Source organism: Mus caroli, unplaced genomic scaffold, assembly GCF_978045245.1.
Source record: "Mus caroli unplaced genomic scaffold, Mus_caroli_1 scaffold_8, whole genome shotgun sequence".
Taxonomy (NCBI): Eukaryota; Metazoa; Chordata; class Mammalia; order Rodentia; family Muridae; genus Mus; species Mus caroli.
Window position 1 is genome coordinate 44889438 of NW_028227263.1, and position 18643 is coordinate 44908080.

At 53.6% G+C, this 18643-nt stretch overlaps 1 protein-coding gene across 7 annotated transcripts in view; it reads right to left on the reverse strand.

Moving 5' to 3' along the window:
* Positions 1-1767: 1767 nt before the first annotated feature.
* Pde2a (phosphodiesterase 2A) overlaps positions 1768-18643 on the reverse strand; it is a 90486-nt gene continuing 73610 nt past the window's right edge. For 5 of the 7 annotated variants that reach the window (XM_029479517.2, XM_021166409.2, XM_029479519.2 and 2 more), the window contains 25 exons: positions 13816-13875; positions 13146-13287; positions 12737-12789; positions 12475-12549; positions 12348-12389; positions 11804-11872; positions 11465-11595; positions 10997-11120; positions 10549-10588; positions 10377-10440; positions 9962-10034; positions 9664-9841; positions 9344-9456; positions 8437-8514; positions 7240-7362; positions 6710-6780; positions 6313-6435; positions 5914-6001; positions 5704-5751; positions 4648-4722; positions 4404-4503; positions 4018-4130; positions 3595-3633; positions 3337-3443; positions 1768-3101 (listed from right to left, as the gene is read on the reverse strand). In XM_029479517.2, coding sequence (XP_029335377.1) covers positions 2894-3101; positions 3337-3443; positions 3595-3633; positions 4018-4130; positions 4404-4503; positions 4648-4722; positions 5704-5751; positions 5914-6001; positions 6313-6435; positions 6710-6780; positions 7240-7362; positions 8437-8514; positions 9344-9456; positions 9664-9841; positions 9962-10034; positions 10377-10440; positions 10549-10588; positions 10997-11120; positions 11465-11595; positions 11804-11872; positions 12348-12389; positions 12475-12549; positions 12737-12789; positions 13146-13287; positions 13816-13875 — 2337 coding nt within the window. In that variant the 3' untranslated portion in view covers positions 1768-2893. The remainder of the gene's footprint in view (positions 3102-3336; positions 3444-3594; positions 3634-4017; positions 4131-4403; positions 4504-4647; positions 4723-5703; positions 5752-5913; positions 6002-6312; positions 6436-6709; positions 6781-7239; positions 7363-8436; positions 8515-9343; positions 9457-9663; positions 9842-9961; positions 10035-10376; positions 10441-10548; positions 10589-10996; positions 11121-11464; positions 11596-11803; positions 11873-12347; positions 12390-12474; positions 12550-12736; positions 12790-13145; positions 13288-13815; positions 13876-18643) is intronic. The other 2 variants (XM_029479518.2, XM_021166410.2) reach the window with 1 other exon arrangement.

Sequence of the window (18643 nt, forward strand, 5' to 3'; positions counted from 1 at the left end):
CCATTCCAGCAAGGGACCTCCTTTCTAATTCTGGAGAGAACTGACACCAGGGAGAAATCCTGATGCCTATCCTGCCCTGAGAGAAGGGAAAGCCCTGGGGGGCTGTGAGGATTACAAGGAGCCAGGTGCCTCTATGTGATGACAGCTCTTGGTGCTTCAGGAGAGGACCCACCAGTGTGAACTTCTATTTGGCAAAACCTGCCCCATTAATATTCCTCCCTGCTCCCCATACCCAAGCTGCCTTTCCATCTTTCTGACCCTGCCAGAGCCTGGGCTCTGGAGCAATGGCAGCCAGGATCTCCCTGGGGAATCCAGTTCCTCTCAGTGCTTTGTCTCCTTGGATCTGGCGCCACCTCTACACCTGTCTCCTTGCCATCACCAGAAGGTTGCAACATGGCTATAAACCAGCCTCTTTGTGCCCCCTCTCACCCTATTAGCTTCACTCCATTTGACTGCCATGGACCACCCTTGGGTCACCCAACCAGGAAGCCACACTCATCACAATCCCCTTTTAAAAAGGTTGAGCCCTGAGGGGCTCAGCTCTAAAAGTGGCTTTTATTACCGGATGTCATTGTTGCCTCCGAGACTCACTCACCCACTCTCAGGATGCATGCACACAAAGTCCTCTTATCCCAGCTCCTTCTCTGGGGTCCAACCCCTTGCTTGTCACCCTTAAGCATCCACGACAGCACTGTCCCACCTACAGATGGAGCTTCTGTCCTCTGGGACAGCCTTCTGTTCTATAGAAGGAGAGGCCTTGGAGAGGAGCCAGACATGCTGGGCTGGCTCAAAGCCTAGCCCTGGCAAAGCACTTTCCAAACCTTGGACCACTCGGCTACATAATGGGCCAGTGGCATCTATGCCACGGAATCTTGTGATGTTTGGATAAAATGCCATTGGAACCGTTAAGTCTGGAAGACAGGACAGTTACAAGAGGCCAATGGGGCTAGCTTTGTGTTGCATGACCTTATGAGGGATGCCTGCAGGCTCCTTGCAGAGAGAGCCTTTCCCCCATAGAGCCTGGTTCTGGTCTTCATCCCTGACATCCTCAGGCCACCCTGATCACCCTGACAGTCATGCCAGAGCTCCTTCCCCCACACTAGGGGTAGGGTAGGAATGAGCAAACATTCATGGGATACAGGGACCCCAGCTCCCAGTGTGTTTTCCAGACCTCTGTGCAACCACAGACCACTATTCTGCAAGCCAGCATCTCTCAGGTCCACTCTTCATCCAGCAAGGTCCACAGACACAAACCGTCATCAAATCTAGCATGGAGATTCACACACATGGGGAGCCCTTCCACACACTCGGGAGCAACAAGGATGTGGGATTGATAGTTACCCAGACAACCCCACAGCTAAAGAGGCTCTGAAGTCAAAGTGCTGGCCATCGGGGCATCACGGCTGCAGCAGATTAGCATGCAGAGGTATAGAAGGAGCCACAGGTCACCTCCCCCAAGTGGCTTTCCTGGTTGCTTCTGACTCTCAGGTCTTTCTCTCAAGCCATCTGTCAACTGATGTTTTCTCACTGTTCCATACCTGAGCCTCTTGTGTGCCGACAACCCCTAGCCCCCATATATGGCCCAGGTATGATCTCAACGGGCCTATGACACACCCTGCCCTCCAGAACAGGGGTGTCGCAGAAGAGGGAGTAGGGACTAGGGGAAAAGGATTTGGCAGTCAGAGAGATTCTAGGGACACTTGCCTGTGCAAACTGTTTCCCGTCTACCTAATGTACAGAGTCCACAGACAACCTCCTGTGGGAGGGTTGGTAGAAAGAAATAGATTTATTCTCATGTACAAAGTACTCAGCCCACGGGACCACACACAACAGGTGCACAGAGTCCTAGAAAAACTCATCTCTCTAAAGGCAACTCAGAGTAGGTAAGGCAGGTGGCCCCCTCCCCCGCCCACAACACGTATGGAACAAAACAGAAGAGAAGCTAGTGGCCACTCACCCAAGAGGCCCAGCCCTGGGAGAGTCTCCTGAGGCCCTGGGGGGCACTGTGGATATGGCCTTGAAGAGGAGAGAAGCCCTGTCGGGAGAGGCCAGGCCCCTCTCTGGTGGCAGGAATGGGAGAGGTGATCAGACCAAGGGGATACACTCAGATGAAAGAAAAGTTAGGCTCTCTGTGCCTTAGGGCAGCAGAGCCTGCCACCGCCACTCACGGACTCCACACAACTATGGAGACTTTGATCTAAAGAGAGACTAGGCTGTCTAATGATTCTGTCTTGCCTAGCTAGAGAAAGGGACTTGCTTCAGGTCCCACTGCCTGAAGGATGTGGGTGTGTACAGGATTCCTGCCCATTATTCCCAGCCTCTCTGCTGGAACACTTCCTCCTGCAGAGCACTGAGCAACCTGGCTGTTAGCTTCCTCTAAGGGTCCCAACCTACCAAAAGCACAGAGGCACCCTCAGGGTACTTCCAGCTGGTGACTTGTTTTATATCCTCTGCTCGCTCAGCAGTCTCTCCTCCTTCCTTGAGGTTCGTGGAGTCTCCAGAGACCTGGGATTTTCCTCCAGGAAAACAAGGGTACTGACCTAGTAGGGCTTTAACGGGGTCACAGGATGTTCTGTGACGCTGCTTAAGAGATGGAGCGGCTTGGGCAGGACTGGGCATGGATAGTCAGAGGTGCAGAAGAGACCCACACCACTGCCCCTGGTCACTACTGTGCTCTTGTGTACAAATGGCAAAGTCTGTGTGGGACTGGGAATCTTGCTTGCCTTCTGCAGATGAGAAAGATGAAGCCCAGGAAGGGTGGCATGTGCTGGGTCACAGGGGACATCCTGGCCTAGAACCCAGGACCCATGGCTCTGGTTCCCAATGCATCAGACAGACTGGTAGAGAGTTGTGAAAGGAGGGCCAGGCAGGGAGGGTCCCTAGAGGGAATCCCTCAGCCCTCGAGGCTGCAGCAGCCATTGACAGGAGCTCTGGTGCCATCCAAATCGGCGACCTCATATTCCTCGTCCAGGAAATCCAGCGAGTTGTTACTGGGGAGGCCTCGGATGGTGAACTTGTGGGACACCTTGGTCCAGTGCTCACGGTTGGAGGCCACACGTTCATACAGCTCTGCTGCCTTGGGGAACAGGTCTTGTAACAGCCTGTGGGTAGGAGGGATGAGGTCACAGGCCAGAAAACAGCACAGACAGCAAAAAAGATGATGCCTCCCCAAAATAGCACTTCCGTAAGGATACGAAGCCTGGGGTTGGCACAGTGTGAAGACCCCTTCCCACCGGGGTCTGAGGGTAAAGAGACAGCCCTCTTTCTAATGCTGAGGCAGATACAGGCTGCCCCACCCTCTCTATACTCGGTCCCAGCAGTGCCCCACAAGCTCACTTGTAGATAGGCATGGCAATGTGCTCCATAAAGCTGATCTGAAGCTCAGGGATGTAGGCCTTCTCACGGTCCATCATCTCCATCGGTCGGTTGCCCATGGCCTTCTCCTATAGACACCAGATCATCAGGCCTGCCCTGCCCCTCCTGCTCCTCCATCAGGTACCAGGTAGAGCCAGCTAACCCAAACCTTCCCAGCCTCACGTCAGGAACACCCCTCCCTCTGCACACACCATTACCCTGAAGCCACGTGACACATACCAAGTCTCCCTGGGAGAAGAACTCTTTGTAGATCAGCTCCTAGAAGGCAAAGGTGACGTCACCTCCCGAGAGTGGCATCTGTCCACCAGAACCCATTCCCACAGTGGCAAACTGAGGCCCAATGTCTCAGTCCCACCCAGGGCCTACCCTCGCTGGCTTAACAGGAAAGATGGTACAGTACAGAGTCTGCATTCTGCCCACTTCCCAGAAGCCTCTAATTTGTTATGTGACCCTGGGTGAGTTCAGTGCACATCTGGGTCATTTCATCTGTTGCTCTGAGGCACCTCTGTGTTTCTGACTCCCCAAAATACAACCAGGCTAAATCCAGCACAGAGAGCTAGCTGTTCAGGCTACTGTGGGGGCACACAGAGCTGGGTAGAGAGCATAGCTTGTGCTTTCTCAGGTTGGAGGGCTGGTTCTTACTGCAATCTTTCTGGTGGTCTTCCAGCCCTTTGTCTGGTCAGAGAGGTCACAGGAGGTCATGAGGAGACACAGAAGAAGCCTGTGGTGTTGCCTGTTGTTTCGGTCATAACCCACTGTTGGGGGACAATGGAGTCAAGCAGGAGGGCCCAGGTCCTTTGTCCCTTCTGAGAACGAGGACCCCACAGCCTATCCCAAAGTGGGTCTACAGCATCCCATGGGAACAAAGCACACCCAATGGAAGGTGACCAGTAGTAGGTCTGCTTGCAGGGACACCATAGCCAGGAATGGGCCAAGGACAGGACAAAGCCACTTCAGATGTTCAGGTGAGCAGATCTCCATGTTAAACCAAAACCACCCCATCCCTCCCCAGCAGTGAGGTGCAGCACCTTCAGCCATCTTCTGCAGGTCCTTGAAGATGCGGAGGTGGTGTGCCAGGTCCGTGGCCAAGATGATGTCCCTCATCAGGTCCAGCATACGCTGATAGTCCTGGAGAGTATCAGGGGAGGGCCATCATGGTCCCTGTTGCACACATCCGATCCACTCCGAGGGAGTTCTCACCCCTGCCCCCCCGGCTTTGTTTAGCCTGTTCCCGGCTCCCACCAAGCACACACCCCCGCACGGCCCCATCACCTTCCGAGAGAAGTGGTCAAAGATATTGCAGCCGTGGGTGTTGAGGATGGCAATGGCTTGAGCAAAGTGGTGCCTCTGTAGGAAGATGAGAGACAGGTTCCACTGGGTCAAAGTGCCCCCCCCACCACCACCAGAGGCTCTCAGAGAGGCAGGAAAGACAGGCGGGGACTGGCCCCCAAGCTCAGTCAAGCAGACAGAAAGGAGAGTTAGGAGCCCTATTCCCTTTGAGAGTGCTCTATTTGAGCCCTCTATGGCCCTGGGCAAGTCCTCAGCCAGCTGCATGACTCAGAGCCCTTAGCTGTCACAGGAAGAGACCCGATAAGGTACACTCAGAGGGCTGGCTTCACAGGCTGGAAGAATTCTGAAACCATCCCCTGATGTCCTGGACACTAATTCATGCAGAAAATATTTGTTTGCTGACAAGGGGAAACAGTGAGGAGGCAAGGGCAAGGCCCCGTCTCCCAACAGTGAAGGGCTGTCACTCGGGGGAGGAGCAAGCTCATCCCAAGGGACAAAGGGCAGGACTACAGCTGCCACCAGGCCTCCTGAGAGACAGCGAGCAGAAGCATATCTCTATGGATTGGATGTGCTATTAGGGGCAACCTCAGGAGGGGGAGCTGTGGGAGGCAGCCTGGGACAAGGTGACCTTGAAGATGTGGCTCCCACACTGAACCCAGACCTGCACAAGGCACAGGAAATTCAGATGTCTCTGATCTCATCCCTGACCCAAGAGGCTGACGGTGAGCAGACCAGCGGCCCTCAACCCCCAGCCCCATCCCACAATCTAAGGCTAAACTGAGGGGATTAGAATTTACTCTGGCCTGAAGGAGCAGGTTTGAGGGGGCAGGCCTGCCCTGTCCCCACCGGTTTTGCAAATGTGGTTCAGGCTGACCCAGCAGGTGTAGTGTCACCCTAAATCTGTGCCTGTTTCAGGAAAATGAAGCCCATGAGGCACAACTCCCGCAGCCTGGTTAGAGAGCATGGTTTGAGAACAGTCTAGCTTGCAAGACTAGCTTTGGGGATTCAGAACAGAGACTGGGCAGGATTGCAATTTACCTCCATGACAGAGCCCTCTGAGCTGTAGAGTGCGGCCAGCACAGATTTCTGGAAAAGTCCATAAAAGCTCTAGTTACCCCTCCTATGGGGATCAGAGGGAGCCCCTCCCACTGAGGGTACTGCTCTCTTCTCTCGCCCAAGCTGCCATCTCTTCTCAGGCTGAGAAGGGCAAAGCCAAGGGCCCCCACTGGGAGGAGGGCAGGCTCTCACCGAGGCCACCTGGAAGGAGTTGTTTGTGCCTCTGTGGTCCAGGTCATGACACATGCAGGAAATAAACAATGCAAAGATCTCGATGTCCCTAGGTAGGGAGCAGAAAAGAGAAATGTCACCAAGGCTTCCTCTCTGGGTGCGTCAGAGGGCAGACAGCTGGGTGAGATGCCCAGGAGCCACCCAGTCAAAAGGTTCCGGAAAGCCGCTCTCCTTTGGAGTGTGGCAGCCCTGGGAGAAGCAGGTCTGTCATTCTCTATGGCTGAGCAGACCCCTTATGGAAGGTGGGGGCTGTACAGCACCCCCTCCCCAGTGAAAAGGACAGGATGAGTGGCCAGGTAGAGGACCTGCCACACGAGTGGGGCCTCATCATTGGAAGATGTGGGAGGGGCGGCCACTTACTCGAGGTAGTTGGAGAGCTCCAGATTCTTGTAGAGCAGGTAGCAAAAGTGAGAGACAGAGAAGGCGTGCATCCAGTTGTGGTAGGGTGGATCCCGGTAGCCTTTCTTCACCATCAGGCAGAATCTGGGGGAGGAGCCAAAATGGTGGAGGAGCCAAAACAGGGGAGGGGCCTCAGCCTCTCCTCCTTCAGGAAGCCCTCTAGATTGCCCGTCACATTTTCTTGCCTTTCTTTATCCACGATCCAGTGTCTGAGAATGGATCCTGATTCACAGAGCCCTCCCCACCACTATAAATCCAGTCCCCCCCCCAAGAATGCTTGGAGCAATGGACTTGAGGTTGGAGGACAACAGGAAGAGAAAACTGGGGCTCTGCTCCAAGGGCAGTGCGGGGCACATACCGGGCCAGAGTTGGGCAGTCAATTTTGTAGTTATTGATGAAGTTCATGTCTTGCAGCATGCTCAGGATGGCCTTAAAAGCAGAGAGAGAGAAAGTCAGAGAGACTGTCACTATCAAGATGTGGGACCTATCTATCTCCACCTCTCTTGATGCCTCATACCCCAAAATTTAGAGTCTTAAAATTCTAAACCTAAACTAAAGGAAAATTAAATAGATGAATGGGCATGCGGCAAACTGTGAACTACCCAATGTTTAAGGGGCCCAAGAGCTAAGACTTCTTGGAATCAAGCCCACATATGATCTTAGAGGAACAGGCAGCTTTGGGGCACCATCCAGCCCACTGCTGTCCCCTAGGCTACCCTGTGACCCCATAATGGAGAAAGGCATACCTGGCCTAACTCTGAAGGAGACTCCATAACCATCCTTGGAGTTCCTGCCTCATCCGGGAGTTCTTATGCACATCTAACTGATATCTATACTTCCCACCCTCCACCCCCATGACCCATCTAGACTGGGGAAGGGCCAGCTTACCATAGAAGTGTCATCCTCGGGCAGAGACCGAGGCGTGTAGGTAAAGTTGGCAAAGTTGGAGTCAATGGCGGCCACAGGTTGGATGCCATCGTGGAGAAGCTTGGTGTATTCATCGTCAGAGACCTAGAGCAGGCAAGCCAGGCATGAGAAGATGGCCTCCTCCCTCTCCCGTGCTCTCCCATCAAATTTCTATGCAGATGCGGTATCCCTTGTCCAGCATACATCAAGCTGGATACCAACTCTCTCTATATGTCACTGGAAAGATCACTACAGCATTGCAGCCCATTTGCCTGTGCCCCCTGCCTATGCCCGGATGACCACATCCATATCTGTCAATTCTAGGCAAAGATAAAGAATGCCTGTGTGTGGGCTGGAGAGATGGCTCAGCGGTTAAGAGCACTGACTGCTCTTCCAAAGGTCCTGAGTTCAAATCCCAACAACCACATGGTGGCTCACAATCATTTGTAACAAGATTTGATGCTCTTTTCTGGAGTGTCTGAAGACAGCTACATATGATAAATAGATAAATTAAAAAAAAAAAAAGAATGCCTGCTTGTGGTGCTCCAATGCCTGGTAGTCTTTCACAGACACCAAGTCTATCAGTTTGTCTCTCTGGGAGAACCTTCTAGTATCTAATCGGAATCCCACATACCACTGCTTTGTGCCTGTTCCCAAAGTTTGGGACACAGATGAGAGGAGATGATCCAGTGAACAGTGATTGTCATATGCTCTAAGCTAAGACTTGAGGTAGTTCTTCTGATCCAGGCCTGGTAATGGGACTGGGGTACCAGTAATTAAGATCATGCAGGGGTGCATGGCCACTGCAGCCAGACAGTGGCGGGGAAAGCCCTGAGCAAGGCTTTCAGTTTTCAGGGATTCCCCAAGTCGGGCATACTCTCTGGATGTGGGGTGGGGGTAGCTGTCTGAACCAAAATTTCTCCCCAGTGAAAGCCTGTTGGCTGCCTTCACATCAGGCTAAGAAAAAGGCTTGAGTGAGGATTATGGGTAAGTTGGGGAAGCCCCCTAGGTAGAGCAGAGGCCAGGTATTGGTGTGCGTCTGTTTTCCCAGTCTCAAGAGCCAGCAATAGCCAAGCTTAGCCTGGACCTGGGTTGCAGAGGATTCTGGGTGTCAGAAAAGACATGTGGAGCAGGTGCTCCCAGACCCTAAGATGTACAGAAGCTCCAAGCAAGCCTCACCTTCATATGATACATCATCATCTCATTGGCCAGGTGGCTGCGGTATTGGGCTTCATTCACCTTTTTGTATAGGAGAGACTGAGGGGAGAAAATGGAAAAGATGGGGCTGGAGCTGAAGGCTGTGACATCCTCAGAATGCCTGGAACTGGTACAAACAGGTCAGGCTGCAGAAGTTCTCCTTCCTCTCCCGTTGAGGGCCCAGTATAAGCCATTAGCAATAGCCCAGTGTTCAGGTCCCACCCCGATGCTAATCCCAGCTCTCTTACTGGCCTTCCCCAGTTTCTTAACACCTGAGGCACTGTGTCCCCTGATCCTGGTAGCCCTTGGAGGAGAAGATCAGAAAGCAGGGATTAACTCGGGTACTTAGGTTGGATTTGCAGGCTAGAGATGCCAAAAGCATGGAGAGAAAGATCCAACGTTTGCTACAAAGATACGGACTAGGAGATTGGTTTGGAGTTGCTGGGGTGGGTGGGGAATCTTACCAAGAGGGTTTTGTATGTGTGTGTTAGGGGTTTTGTTTGTTAAGACAGTGTCTCATGTAGCTCAGGATGACTTCCAACTTGCTAGGTAGCCAAGGTTTTGAACTCCACCCTCCTGCTACTCCCTCTCAAATCCTGAGGTTATAGGCCCATACTATCACATACTACCATATATATATACCCATCTAGCCCAGCAGAACTAGGTTTTGTCTTGTTTCGTTTCCTTTCTCTTTCATGACCCTCAGAAGCTGGTTGGACAGGACCAGCTTTGCATGCTGAACGACTAGAGGCAGCCAGCATGTATGGCGGGCTGCATAGCATCCCGCTCGCTGGAATCTGAGCCCTGAGCATAGACAGGCCAGAGCGAAGAAAGCAGATGTGGGGGATAGAAGAAGGACACCCTCCCCGCCCCAGTAGCGCTCCCTCACGTGGGCGATGCTGATGCCACAGTAGATGGAGAAGGCTGTGGCCAGGTCCTCATCAAACTTGCTAAACCATGGCCCATTGATCTTGTTCACTAGCTCAGCCACACCAATGACCTCTGGGAAGAGAGAGAAAATGGGAATCGCTGGTGAAGGGGTCCAGAGACCTGCCTTCCCCTAACTCCTCTGGAAGAAATGGCTCAAGATTAGACAATCCCTGGCTCTTTAGATTCCGACCCTAGGACCACTTCCCCCCTAGTCCCCGCCCCGGCTCCACCCCTGTCCAGCCCCTTCAGGCCCCGCCCCTGGCCGCCACGAATAGGCACCCTGGTTCTCGTTCTTGATAGGGAAGCAGAGAATGTTGCGCGTGCGGAAGCCAGTGCTGTCGTCTACGCCGCGATAGAAAAGCGGATGGGCGTATGCATCTGGGATGTTCAGGATCTGGCCCGTAGTTGCCACGTGGCCCGCGATGCCTTGGTCCGCCGGGATGCGGATCTCATAACTCTGCCCAGACAGGGATGGAATAGAAAGCAAGAAGTTAGCCTGCCGTATAGACAATTTTCAAATGTGGCTTTTCCCCCAGGTCCCCTTGCTTACTCCCGGACACCCTCCATACTCCCTCACCTCATCGTCCACCACGCCACCATCGAACACCTTGGCCACCAGCTCGTTCTGATCCAGCAGGAACACCGAGCAGCTGTGGAGAGAAGAGGTTGGTTCGTGGGGTTCTGACGCCTTTTGAATCACCACATATGGCTAGTGTAGCGATTTCTGAGACCCTGGAAACTGTCCTGAAGTGAGACACTCTCCTCGGGGCTGGACAATTCCAAACATCCCTCCATCTGCCTTTTATTTGTTTTGTATTGTATTGTTTTAAATTTCTACTATGTGTCATAGAAACCCATGGCAAACAAAGTTAGCCCTGTCCTGGCTGAAACAAGGGCCCAGGCAGAAGGAAATGTCAGATAAGAAGGCAGGGAGGGGGCAGAGGCGGTGAGGGCTGAGGCTTCCCCTCCCGCACCACCCCACTTCTGCTCACATCTCTGCGTTGCTGAGGTTTCTGGCTTCCGTGATGATCTCCTGTAGCAGGACAGAGACATCATCTGGAGGAGGGGGAAGGAGAAGCACGTGAGACCTGAGGAATGCCAGGCAAGGATCTCCTCCCCATCTCCTCCTCCCCAAACGGCGTGGGTGGGAGACCCATCACTCACCCAGGTGGGTGAAGAGGTTCTTTGCCACTTGGAGAAGAGCCTGGGAAGGAGGAAGTGAAGATTGTAAAGATGGCCCGGGATGTTCTCATCCCTTCTCAAGTGCTCCCAGAGCAGGCTGGCAACTGGTGTGCCTAACGAAACCCTTTGGCTACTAAGTGAAGGAGCTGGGGAAGAGTAGTCAAGTTCCTGGGTCTCAAATGGCTGCAACCTTTGCCTCTGGCTGCCCAGATGTTTGTGGTAGTGCCCATGTTAGACACTAGAGGGCAATCACAGACAATGCCTAGAGCCCAGGGAACTACTGACCTCTCTCTTTAAGGGACTTCCAGGTCACTAGGTTACCCAGCCACAGTGCTGCTGCTGGCCTAGATAACCCAGGCAGCATCACCCTCGTGGATAGCCTTCTGGGGCTGACGCAAGTTCTTGGGAAAAGCTCAAGGCAGGCACTCACCTGGCACTCACACTTGAGCTTCTGCTCCTTCTGGAAGGCCAAGGTGCTGGTGAGCACCGTGCCTGTGTAGTGGAAGCAGTGTTGGATCACGTGTTCATCCTCCTCAGTGAAGCTGGAAGTTGGGCTGGGGGTCAGTGGAGAGGACAGGGAAGATGGCCTTCTCGGCCCCTTTCTCCTTTCCTGCATGCTACCAGGAAGCTCCTATCTGCCAGCTAATGAAACTCTTCACACTAGGACTACACACCATGCCTCCTCCCCCTTCAGGCTCAGAGCTCTAGGGAAAGCTCTGACTGTCCTCAGACCAAAATGCGGGTTCCTCCTTAGGCCACTGTTTATTTGAGGCAGGCTTATGTGCATGTTGCTCAAGCTGGCCTGGAACTTCTAGGCTCCCGTGATCCTCCCACTTCAGAACCCCTAGAACCTGGGGCAACTACCATGGTGCCATGACACCCCCACTCTCAAACTCACAAATCTCCTCCAAGCTTGTTGAAGGCACAAGCCAGGGCCACCACCTGGTCAGTGGCTCGGCTGATGACAGGGACACACAACATAGCCTGCAGCTCACAACCCAACATGTTTTGCAGCTGTTGCACATCGTCCTGCAGAGATGAAGGAACAGTGAGGAGGGGCAGTGTGCCTCTTCCCTAGCTCTCACCACACTCCGAAGCCCGCTATGGCACGAGGATAGGGTGCCACCAAGTCTGGGTCTTGTCTCCCTATCTCTAGGCTACCCCATTCCAAAGACACTGGGGCTTGAGCAAAGGGTTTCCCCTCCCTCTCTCTTGGCTCAGCATGGCCATGGCTTACAGAGGTTAGGTCCTTCAACTGGATACACTGCTTGTCTTCCACCACCTGGCCCAGGCGTCCCATGGTCAACTGGAAAGTGAAGAGAGACCCGGTTGGCCCAGCTCTCCCTGGGCCAACCCATCCTTGCCTTCCAAGTCTGGAAGTTTCAACAAACCCTTTGAACAGTTCAGGAATGGATGGAGCTGATGCTGAGAAGCAGAGGAGAGAATTGGGAGTTGGGGATGGGGGGAAGACTTGGTAACCAATAGTGGACTTGAAGGTTTTCCCTAACTAGAGAGTGATAAGCAGACCCCAAGGAGTCTCACTGATCTCAAGAGATTCTAACAGGTTCGTGTCTAGAAACACTCAAGCCTGTCTCATCTAAGGCTTTCTCTACGAGCTTGCTTCTACTAGGGCCTGATCATGAGAGACAGCGCTCCTTCGTAATTCTTCTAAGTAGCTCTCACGACCTGGGCTGCTCCCACCAAGACACCTAGGCGGCCCCAGTTGCTAGGCCTTCCTGGTCCCTGCAGGCTCCAATGCTGAGGATGGAGATGGAACTCACTGGAAAGCTGACCTCTTCTCCCAGCACTTTGTCTCCAATGACCTGTGGGACCCAGGAATGGAGACAGGTTTATGGGAGGAAAGGCAGACACGGGTTGCCCTGCCTCACCGTGGACTTGAACCCTCACCTTGCAGGAAAACTGTAGATTATCCTCCGACACCAGCAGGAGGCAGCAGTGAGTGGCCTGTGTCTCCTGCTGCAGCTGCAGGGGGACAGACAGAGCCAGGTTGAGGGCGGGGCTGGACAACCCGCTAGCCTCTCTGGGTTTTTCAGGATTGTAGAAGAGAAGAGAGGGCGGGGTGTCCCAATCTGAACTGAGGTGACGGGGTCAAGGGTCTGTTGGTTTTTGGAGAGAGAGAGGGTGGAAGAGGAGATGCTCAGGAACTCACATATTGAAGGACTTTGAGCTGCAGAGAAGTGGCATCCAAGTCAAAGAGTTCACCTGCAAGAGCAAGGCTGAAATCAGAGAGAGTTCTGCCTTGCCTGGGGGCTGCTTCCAGGCTCCACCCCTGACTCTCCTCAGGCTCCGCCCCTGCCACTCAGGCCCCGCCCCTGCCTCTCCTCAGGCTCCACCCCTGCCTTGCCTAAGGCTCCACCCCTGACTCTCAGGCTCCGCCCCTGCTTCACCTCAGGCTCCACAAGACCACCCAGAAGACCCACATGCTTTCCAAGTGTTATCTGGGTTCTGCCTTGTGTTATAACTCACCTCTCAGGTCCCGCCCACTCCAGAGACCTGGCCTTGCCCCTCCAGGATCGACCCTATTAGGTCCTATAGACCTGCCCGAGTTTGGCCCTCACCACACAGTTGCAGGATCTTTCGGTCTTGGTCGGTGTACCCCTTCTTATCCTTTTGATCTTCAGAGGCATCCGCTGATGTGTTCTGAACAGCTTCAGGCCTGCGCTGCTGCAGGGCCTGCACCCTCCGCAGGGCTACCAGAGCCTAGGGGCCGGCCGAGTGGTCAGCATGACCTTGCCGTTCAGTGTCACTACCTGACTCCCCTCCTTAGCTCAAACAGATTCCTCTTGGGGGCCCCATAGTGTCCATTGCCCATCCCTGTTCTGGTCCCAAATAATTCAACCCGCTGGTCCTTCCACTTCCTAGGAGCTCTCACTGTCCTTAGAGCCTCGCTTCTTCCACGGCCAAGTATAGCTGTCCCCGGACCCTGCTCACAGACTCTTCAAAAGAGGGTCAAATTTCCTGTCTAGCACCACCCTGATTAAGATCACAGACTCCTGAAACCTTAGGCAGACAAGAGCCTCAGTTATACACAGGGTCTTTGACTCATCACTAACCCAGCTAAGTCAGCGCTATGTTACCCCATCTTCAGATGTGAAACTGCTTGCTCAAGGTGGTCAAGCTGGAACCAGAAGCCAGGCCTGTCCAGCTCTCTGGCCAGGTCGTCTTTCCTACAAGCTCTGGTAACGGTCCTCAGCAGCCCCTGTGTTACCACGATCCTACCCGACTCACATGCTTCTCCACCACCTGCAGGCTCTGTTCCTCACTGTCACTCAGCAGGCCACAGTGCACCTGGAGAGAAGGGAGAAGCGACCAGATGTGACCTTCCCCAGTCTGTCTTCACTTGCATGTCCTCCCATGGCCGGCTCAACACCAGTTGCCACCAACACAGCCTGTGACCTCCATGTAAGCCAGGCAGCTAGATCTGGAGGTGACTTTCCCGAGGAAGAGGTCCAGGGCAGGTGATAAGAGTGGAACTTTCCTGTCTGTCCCATCACTTTCCACGCTTACTGTCCCGTTCCTGGAGCAAACTGTGCCACAGACAGCATAGTCCAGGCGTACAGAGTCAGGAAGGCGGACCTTAGACCATTCTCCATTGTCCACACACGGAGCGCTTCAGGCCCTGATTAGAGGATTTGTGGAATTGGCTTTAGCCTCCAGCTCCATCCGTTCTGAGTGGGGTTTGAGTTGCCCTTACATCTGGGGTAAAGAAGGGAGCCCAGCATGACTGACACCTGCCAGGAAGCTGTGTAGAGATGAATGGACTGAGGGAGGGAGTGCTTTTTGCCTTACACATGGTTCTCACCATGGGGAGATGCAATCTTCCCCTTACAGATGAGCCAGGGAGGCCAGAGGTGGGGGACCTTCCAAAAGTTACCAAGCAGAAAGTAGCAGCGTTAGGACATCTCTATCCACCCCTCCCCTTCCTGCTTCCATGTTGACTCTCTAGATTCATTCTTACCACCTGGTTATCCTCCCCTGTCCTGTGTCCCTGTGCTAGTTAGTCACCAGGGCTCACTTCAGCCATCTTTTATGCTCTTCCTCCAGCACTCTTGGGTGTTGAAGAGAGAAATGTGGAGAGATGGGGATGGAAAGAAGCAGAGATGACAGTCTAGGGACCCATGGTGGCCCGCCAACAAGGCTTTCTCCCCACCTGCTGTCTCAACTTCCTTAGCTTACTCAAAGCTGTTCGCCACCTGTGGGGCTCCCACAGTGCTCGCAGGGGGTGTGGGCTTCATCCTGCTTCCCTCACCCAGCAGCCCCTGCCTGCCTCCCTGCGCTGGGTCCCCTGCCAGGAACAGATGAGGAGGAGGAGACCAGCAGGAAGCTCACAGGCTGGCCAGGAGCGGGATGAGTCGGGGTACGTGTGGAAGGGGGTGTGGGACCTTATACCTGAGGGGGTTGAGGTACATAGACTGTGACTCTTAGAAGGAATGTGATCTGGGGGGTTTCCTGCACTGGAAGTACAAGCAGAAGGGGGCGCTGTAGATAGAATGCTGTCCTGATTAGGAGCCAACTGGGAGGTTTACAGGAAGATGAGGTCCCTGGGATAGAGAGTAAAGTCCCTGGAGTCACTGAGAGAAGGGCCTAGAACTTGGGATTTAGGATGCTGTGGTAAACTTTAGATCTGATAGCTGTCATCTATGGGATGGAGGGTAAATGACAGGAAGCAAGACTAGAGCCAGGAAGACCTAGAGGAGACTGGGGGTGGGGGTGGGGTTAGGACTGAGTTGAAGCTTAAGCTGGGAATGAGGTAGGTGTCCGAGGACATCTGAGGCAGGCTGCATGCTGTTTACATAACTGTGCTGGCCTTTTCTGGTTAGGATGTAGAGGAGAGCCCCATCTCTCAGGGAGAGGGGCAGGTGGGACCCCTCTAGAGCTGGGTGCAGTGGGGGAACCAGCTCCTTGCTTTCCCAAAGGCCTGGACCCAGAAGCAGAATTGTGAGGCTGAAAATGCTGAGGGAAAAGAAGAAACTGTGATGTTCCCTCATCCCAGCATGCACTGCTGGGCTGCCTCAGTCCACCCGTCAGCACATGCTCAGACACACACAGGTACTCACTGCAAGAACCTTAGGCCCCTTCACATGTACACACTTGCATTCACTCCCCCATGGAAACACACACACACACCACCACTGCCCGCACCATCCACATGTACACACTCAAGAAACTAGTTCATACTCCCAAGAGCCACACCCATACTTCCGACATTCCATAACACAAACCAGTTCATCCCCCCAACACATTTCCATGTGGTAACATTTACCCTTGTAAATGTTAATGTTAAGGTGGGTGTCTGGGGTTCAGTGGGAAATGCTAATCGGTGGGCACCAGTGTTTAGAAAGAATGAAAAACTTGGCCAGGCTACCAGGCCCACCCTCATCAAGTTCAGCATGACTAATGTCATGAACACCCTACTCCATGCAAGGAGCTAACAGGCAGAGCTAGGGGACAGGGAGCAGCCACAAAGCATGCATCATATGCCAGAGACCGAGAGCCGCCCACTCTTCAAAGAGACTTATTATCCCAGAACTGGGAAACAGAGTGAGGCTTTCCACACAAAGACTTTGCAATCAAGGCGCCTTGAACTGAGCCGGGAAAGCCGAGAACTCAGGCACTCAGCTGTGCACCTGGATGGCACATTGCTCAGCAGGTCCTTTGCTGACTGCAGCTCCATCTAACCCAGTGCTCCTCACAGGACTACCCAGTCTGCTGGCTACAGCTTGTGAGTGGCTGCAATCCTCCCTTACATTTACCACCTGTTTCATGCCCTCCAGACAAATGGTCTGAAGGCGGGAGCTGATGACCTATCTTGGTCATTTCTGTGTTCCCAGAACATAGCGCAGTGCTCCATAGTAGGAAGTAGGTCTTGGATGAATGTGTGTGTGGGTGCGTGCATGCCTGCCTGCTTGCATGCATGCATGTGTAGACAATAGACACCGACAGCAGAGACCCAGATAAAAGTTTGGAGTTATCAAGGAAGGAGCTGATGACTTATGGCCCTCCCTCTTCCTTTGTCCCCTCTACCTTCAGGACTGGGTAGCAGCTGGGTACCCCATGGCTGCCTGTGCTGCCTCTGGAGAGATGAAAGATCGTGTGACCGAGGGAGCAGCTGTCAGATGTGTGTGCCTTGGGGAGCAGGCATCCTAAGAAGTGTTTCTACCTGACTGGGGAAATTCAGGCTTAGAGAATTGGACAGTGAGATGCTCTAAAGTCCTTTCAAGAGCTTTTCGCTCTTGTCGGGATCTTTGAGCAGATGAGAGAATGTCTGTCAGAAACTTCTGAGCCCCAGGTAACATCTTCCTTGGTAGTACACATCTCACACTTCAGCCTCGCTGGTTCACACTCCTCTCCCAACTCTCACCCTCTCTGCTCTCACCTCCTCTCCTGCTGCCTTTGCTCATGCTCTTCCCACTGCCCTTTCCTTCCTCAGCCTTCCCACCTCCTACCTACACCCCAAAGCCTCACTCAAAGGCTCTCTCCACTGGGAGGCCACCCCTTGCTGCTCCAACTGCCACCAGGGCACTTGCTGGCTGCAGTTACTTCATTTGGCTCCTGGTGGCCTGAAGGTGTCCCTGCCTGTCCCCAGACAACAAGCTCCAAGAAGTAGAAATGGCTGGCCCCAGCACCCAGAAGGCAGCACTGGCTGAGTTAAGACTACACTGGGGTTTCCTCTCTCCAGAAAGCTGAAGCTCAGACCACTGTTTGACACTAGCCAAGGCAAGTGTGGCAACCATCCTTCTGTTGCCAAGATGAACAACTTCCGCAATGTCTTCACCTTGGGGGAAATACTTTCCTTCCCATCTCAATCTTCATGGTCTCAAAGTGCGGACAGGGCTTGCAAGGAGCCTGGCACCTCTAGATATGTTTTGTCTACAGAGAAGGTGGACTGAAGCCACTGTCTCCCTACCCCAGCTTGTACACTTGCCCTGGCCTGTCCTCAGTCTGCCAGCTCCAGGACAGGTTACCCAAGAAACAGGGCAAGACGTCGGGTATGAGAGTTCTGTCCACAGCAGATCTCACCAGGGGAATAACTGGGACTGGGGATCAGTAAGGATGATTCTGGGCTTCCTCCCTCAGGCAGATGGGGCCTGGTGTCAGGGAGCCAAGCCAGGCAGGCACCTCACCCCAGTGGGTGGCTGCCCCCCTCCAATCCCACTGCCTGCCCTGCAGCTCAGGAAAGGTCAGGCGCGCTTCTGAGACCTCTAATTCCCTGTTAATGAGATCAGGAGGAGTCCCTTGGAGCCTAATTTATTTGTCTGGGGAACTACCACTCTGATGCTGGCAGATCACCAGTTGCTGTGGCTTGGGGTGCAAGCCCTTTCCTGGGACAGGACAAGGATTTTGACATCCATCTCCATATGGGAAAGAGATTAGAAGAGGAATAGAACCTTAGCGGGCAAGGCTCAGCCACCTTTCCATGCTTCTGTGAAGCAGAAGCCCGGGGCCCCCGGGAGGGGCAGTAGAGAGCATCCAGGAACCCGAGGAAAGAAACCTCTTGAGTTCCCATGTGTCTCCACTTCTGATGAAGGCCCCTTCTCTTCCCTCTGGCTTGCGGCTTCGAGAAGCGAGAAGCGTCTTGGTTGTTGCTTGTCACCCAGGCAGCTCCTCTGGGGACACTCACCTTTCTTTAAGCCCCTAGCTGCAGCATCTCAGATACCTAAACTGCCTAAATGTCTCTAGTGTGGACAGCCTCATGTCCCTTTCTGTGCTCTTTCAGTGTCTGTTAATCACAATCACCTCAATGTGTCCCTGTCCTATAACACATCCAGAGTTTTCCAAGAGGAAACTGATGAGGGCTGAGTTCAGATGAAACTTGGATCACCCAATGGACCAGTGGCTTCTTCCTACCAGGATGAGGTCCAGCATTGGACTACGAAGATGGCCCAGGCTCTGGTCAAGCCCTCATTTGCCTCCAGTCTACTCCAGTGGTAGTGCACCTTCACACTACACACACACACACACACACAGAGAGAGAGAGAGAGAGAGAGAGAGAGAGAGAGAGAGAGAGAGAGAGAGGCTCCAACCACAGTCCCCCCTGCCCCCGCCCTGTTTTCCT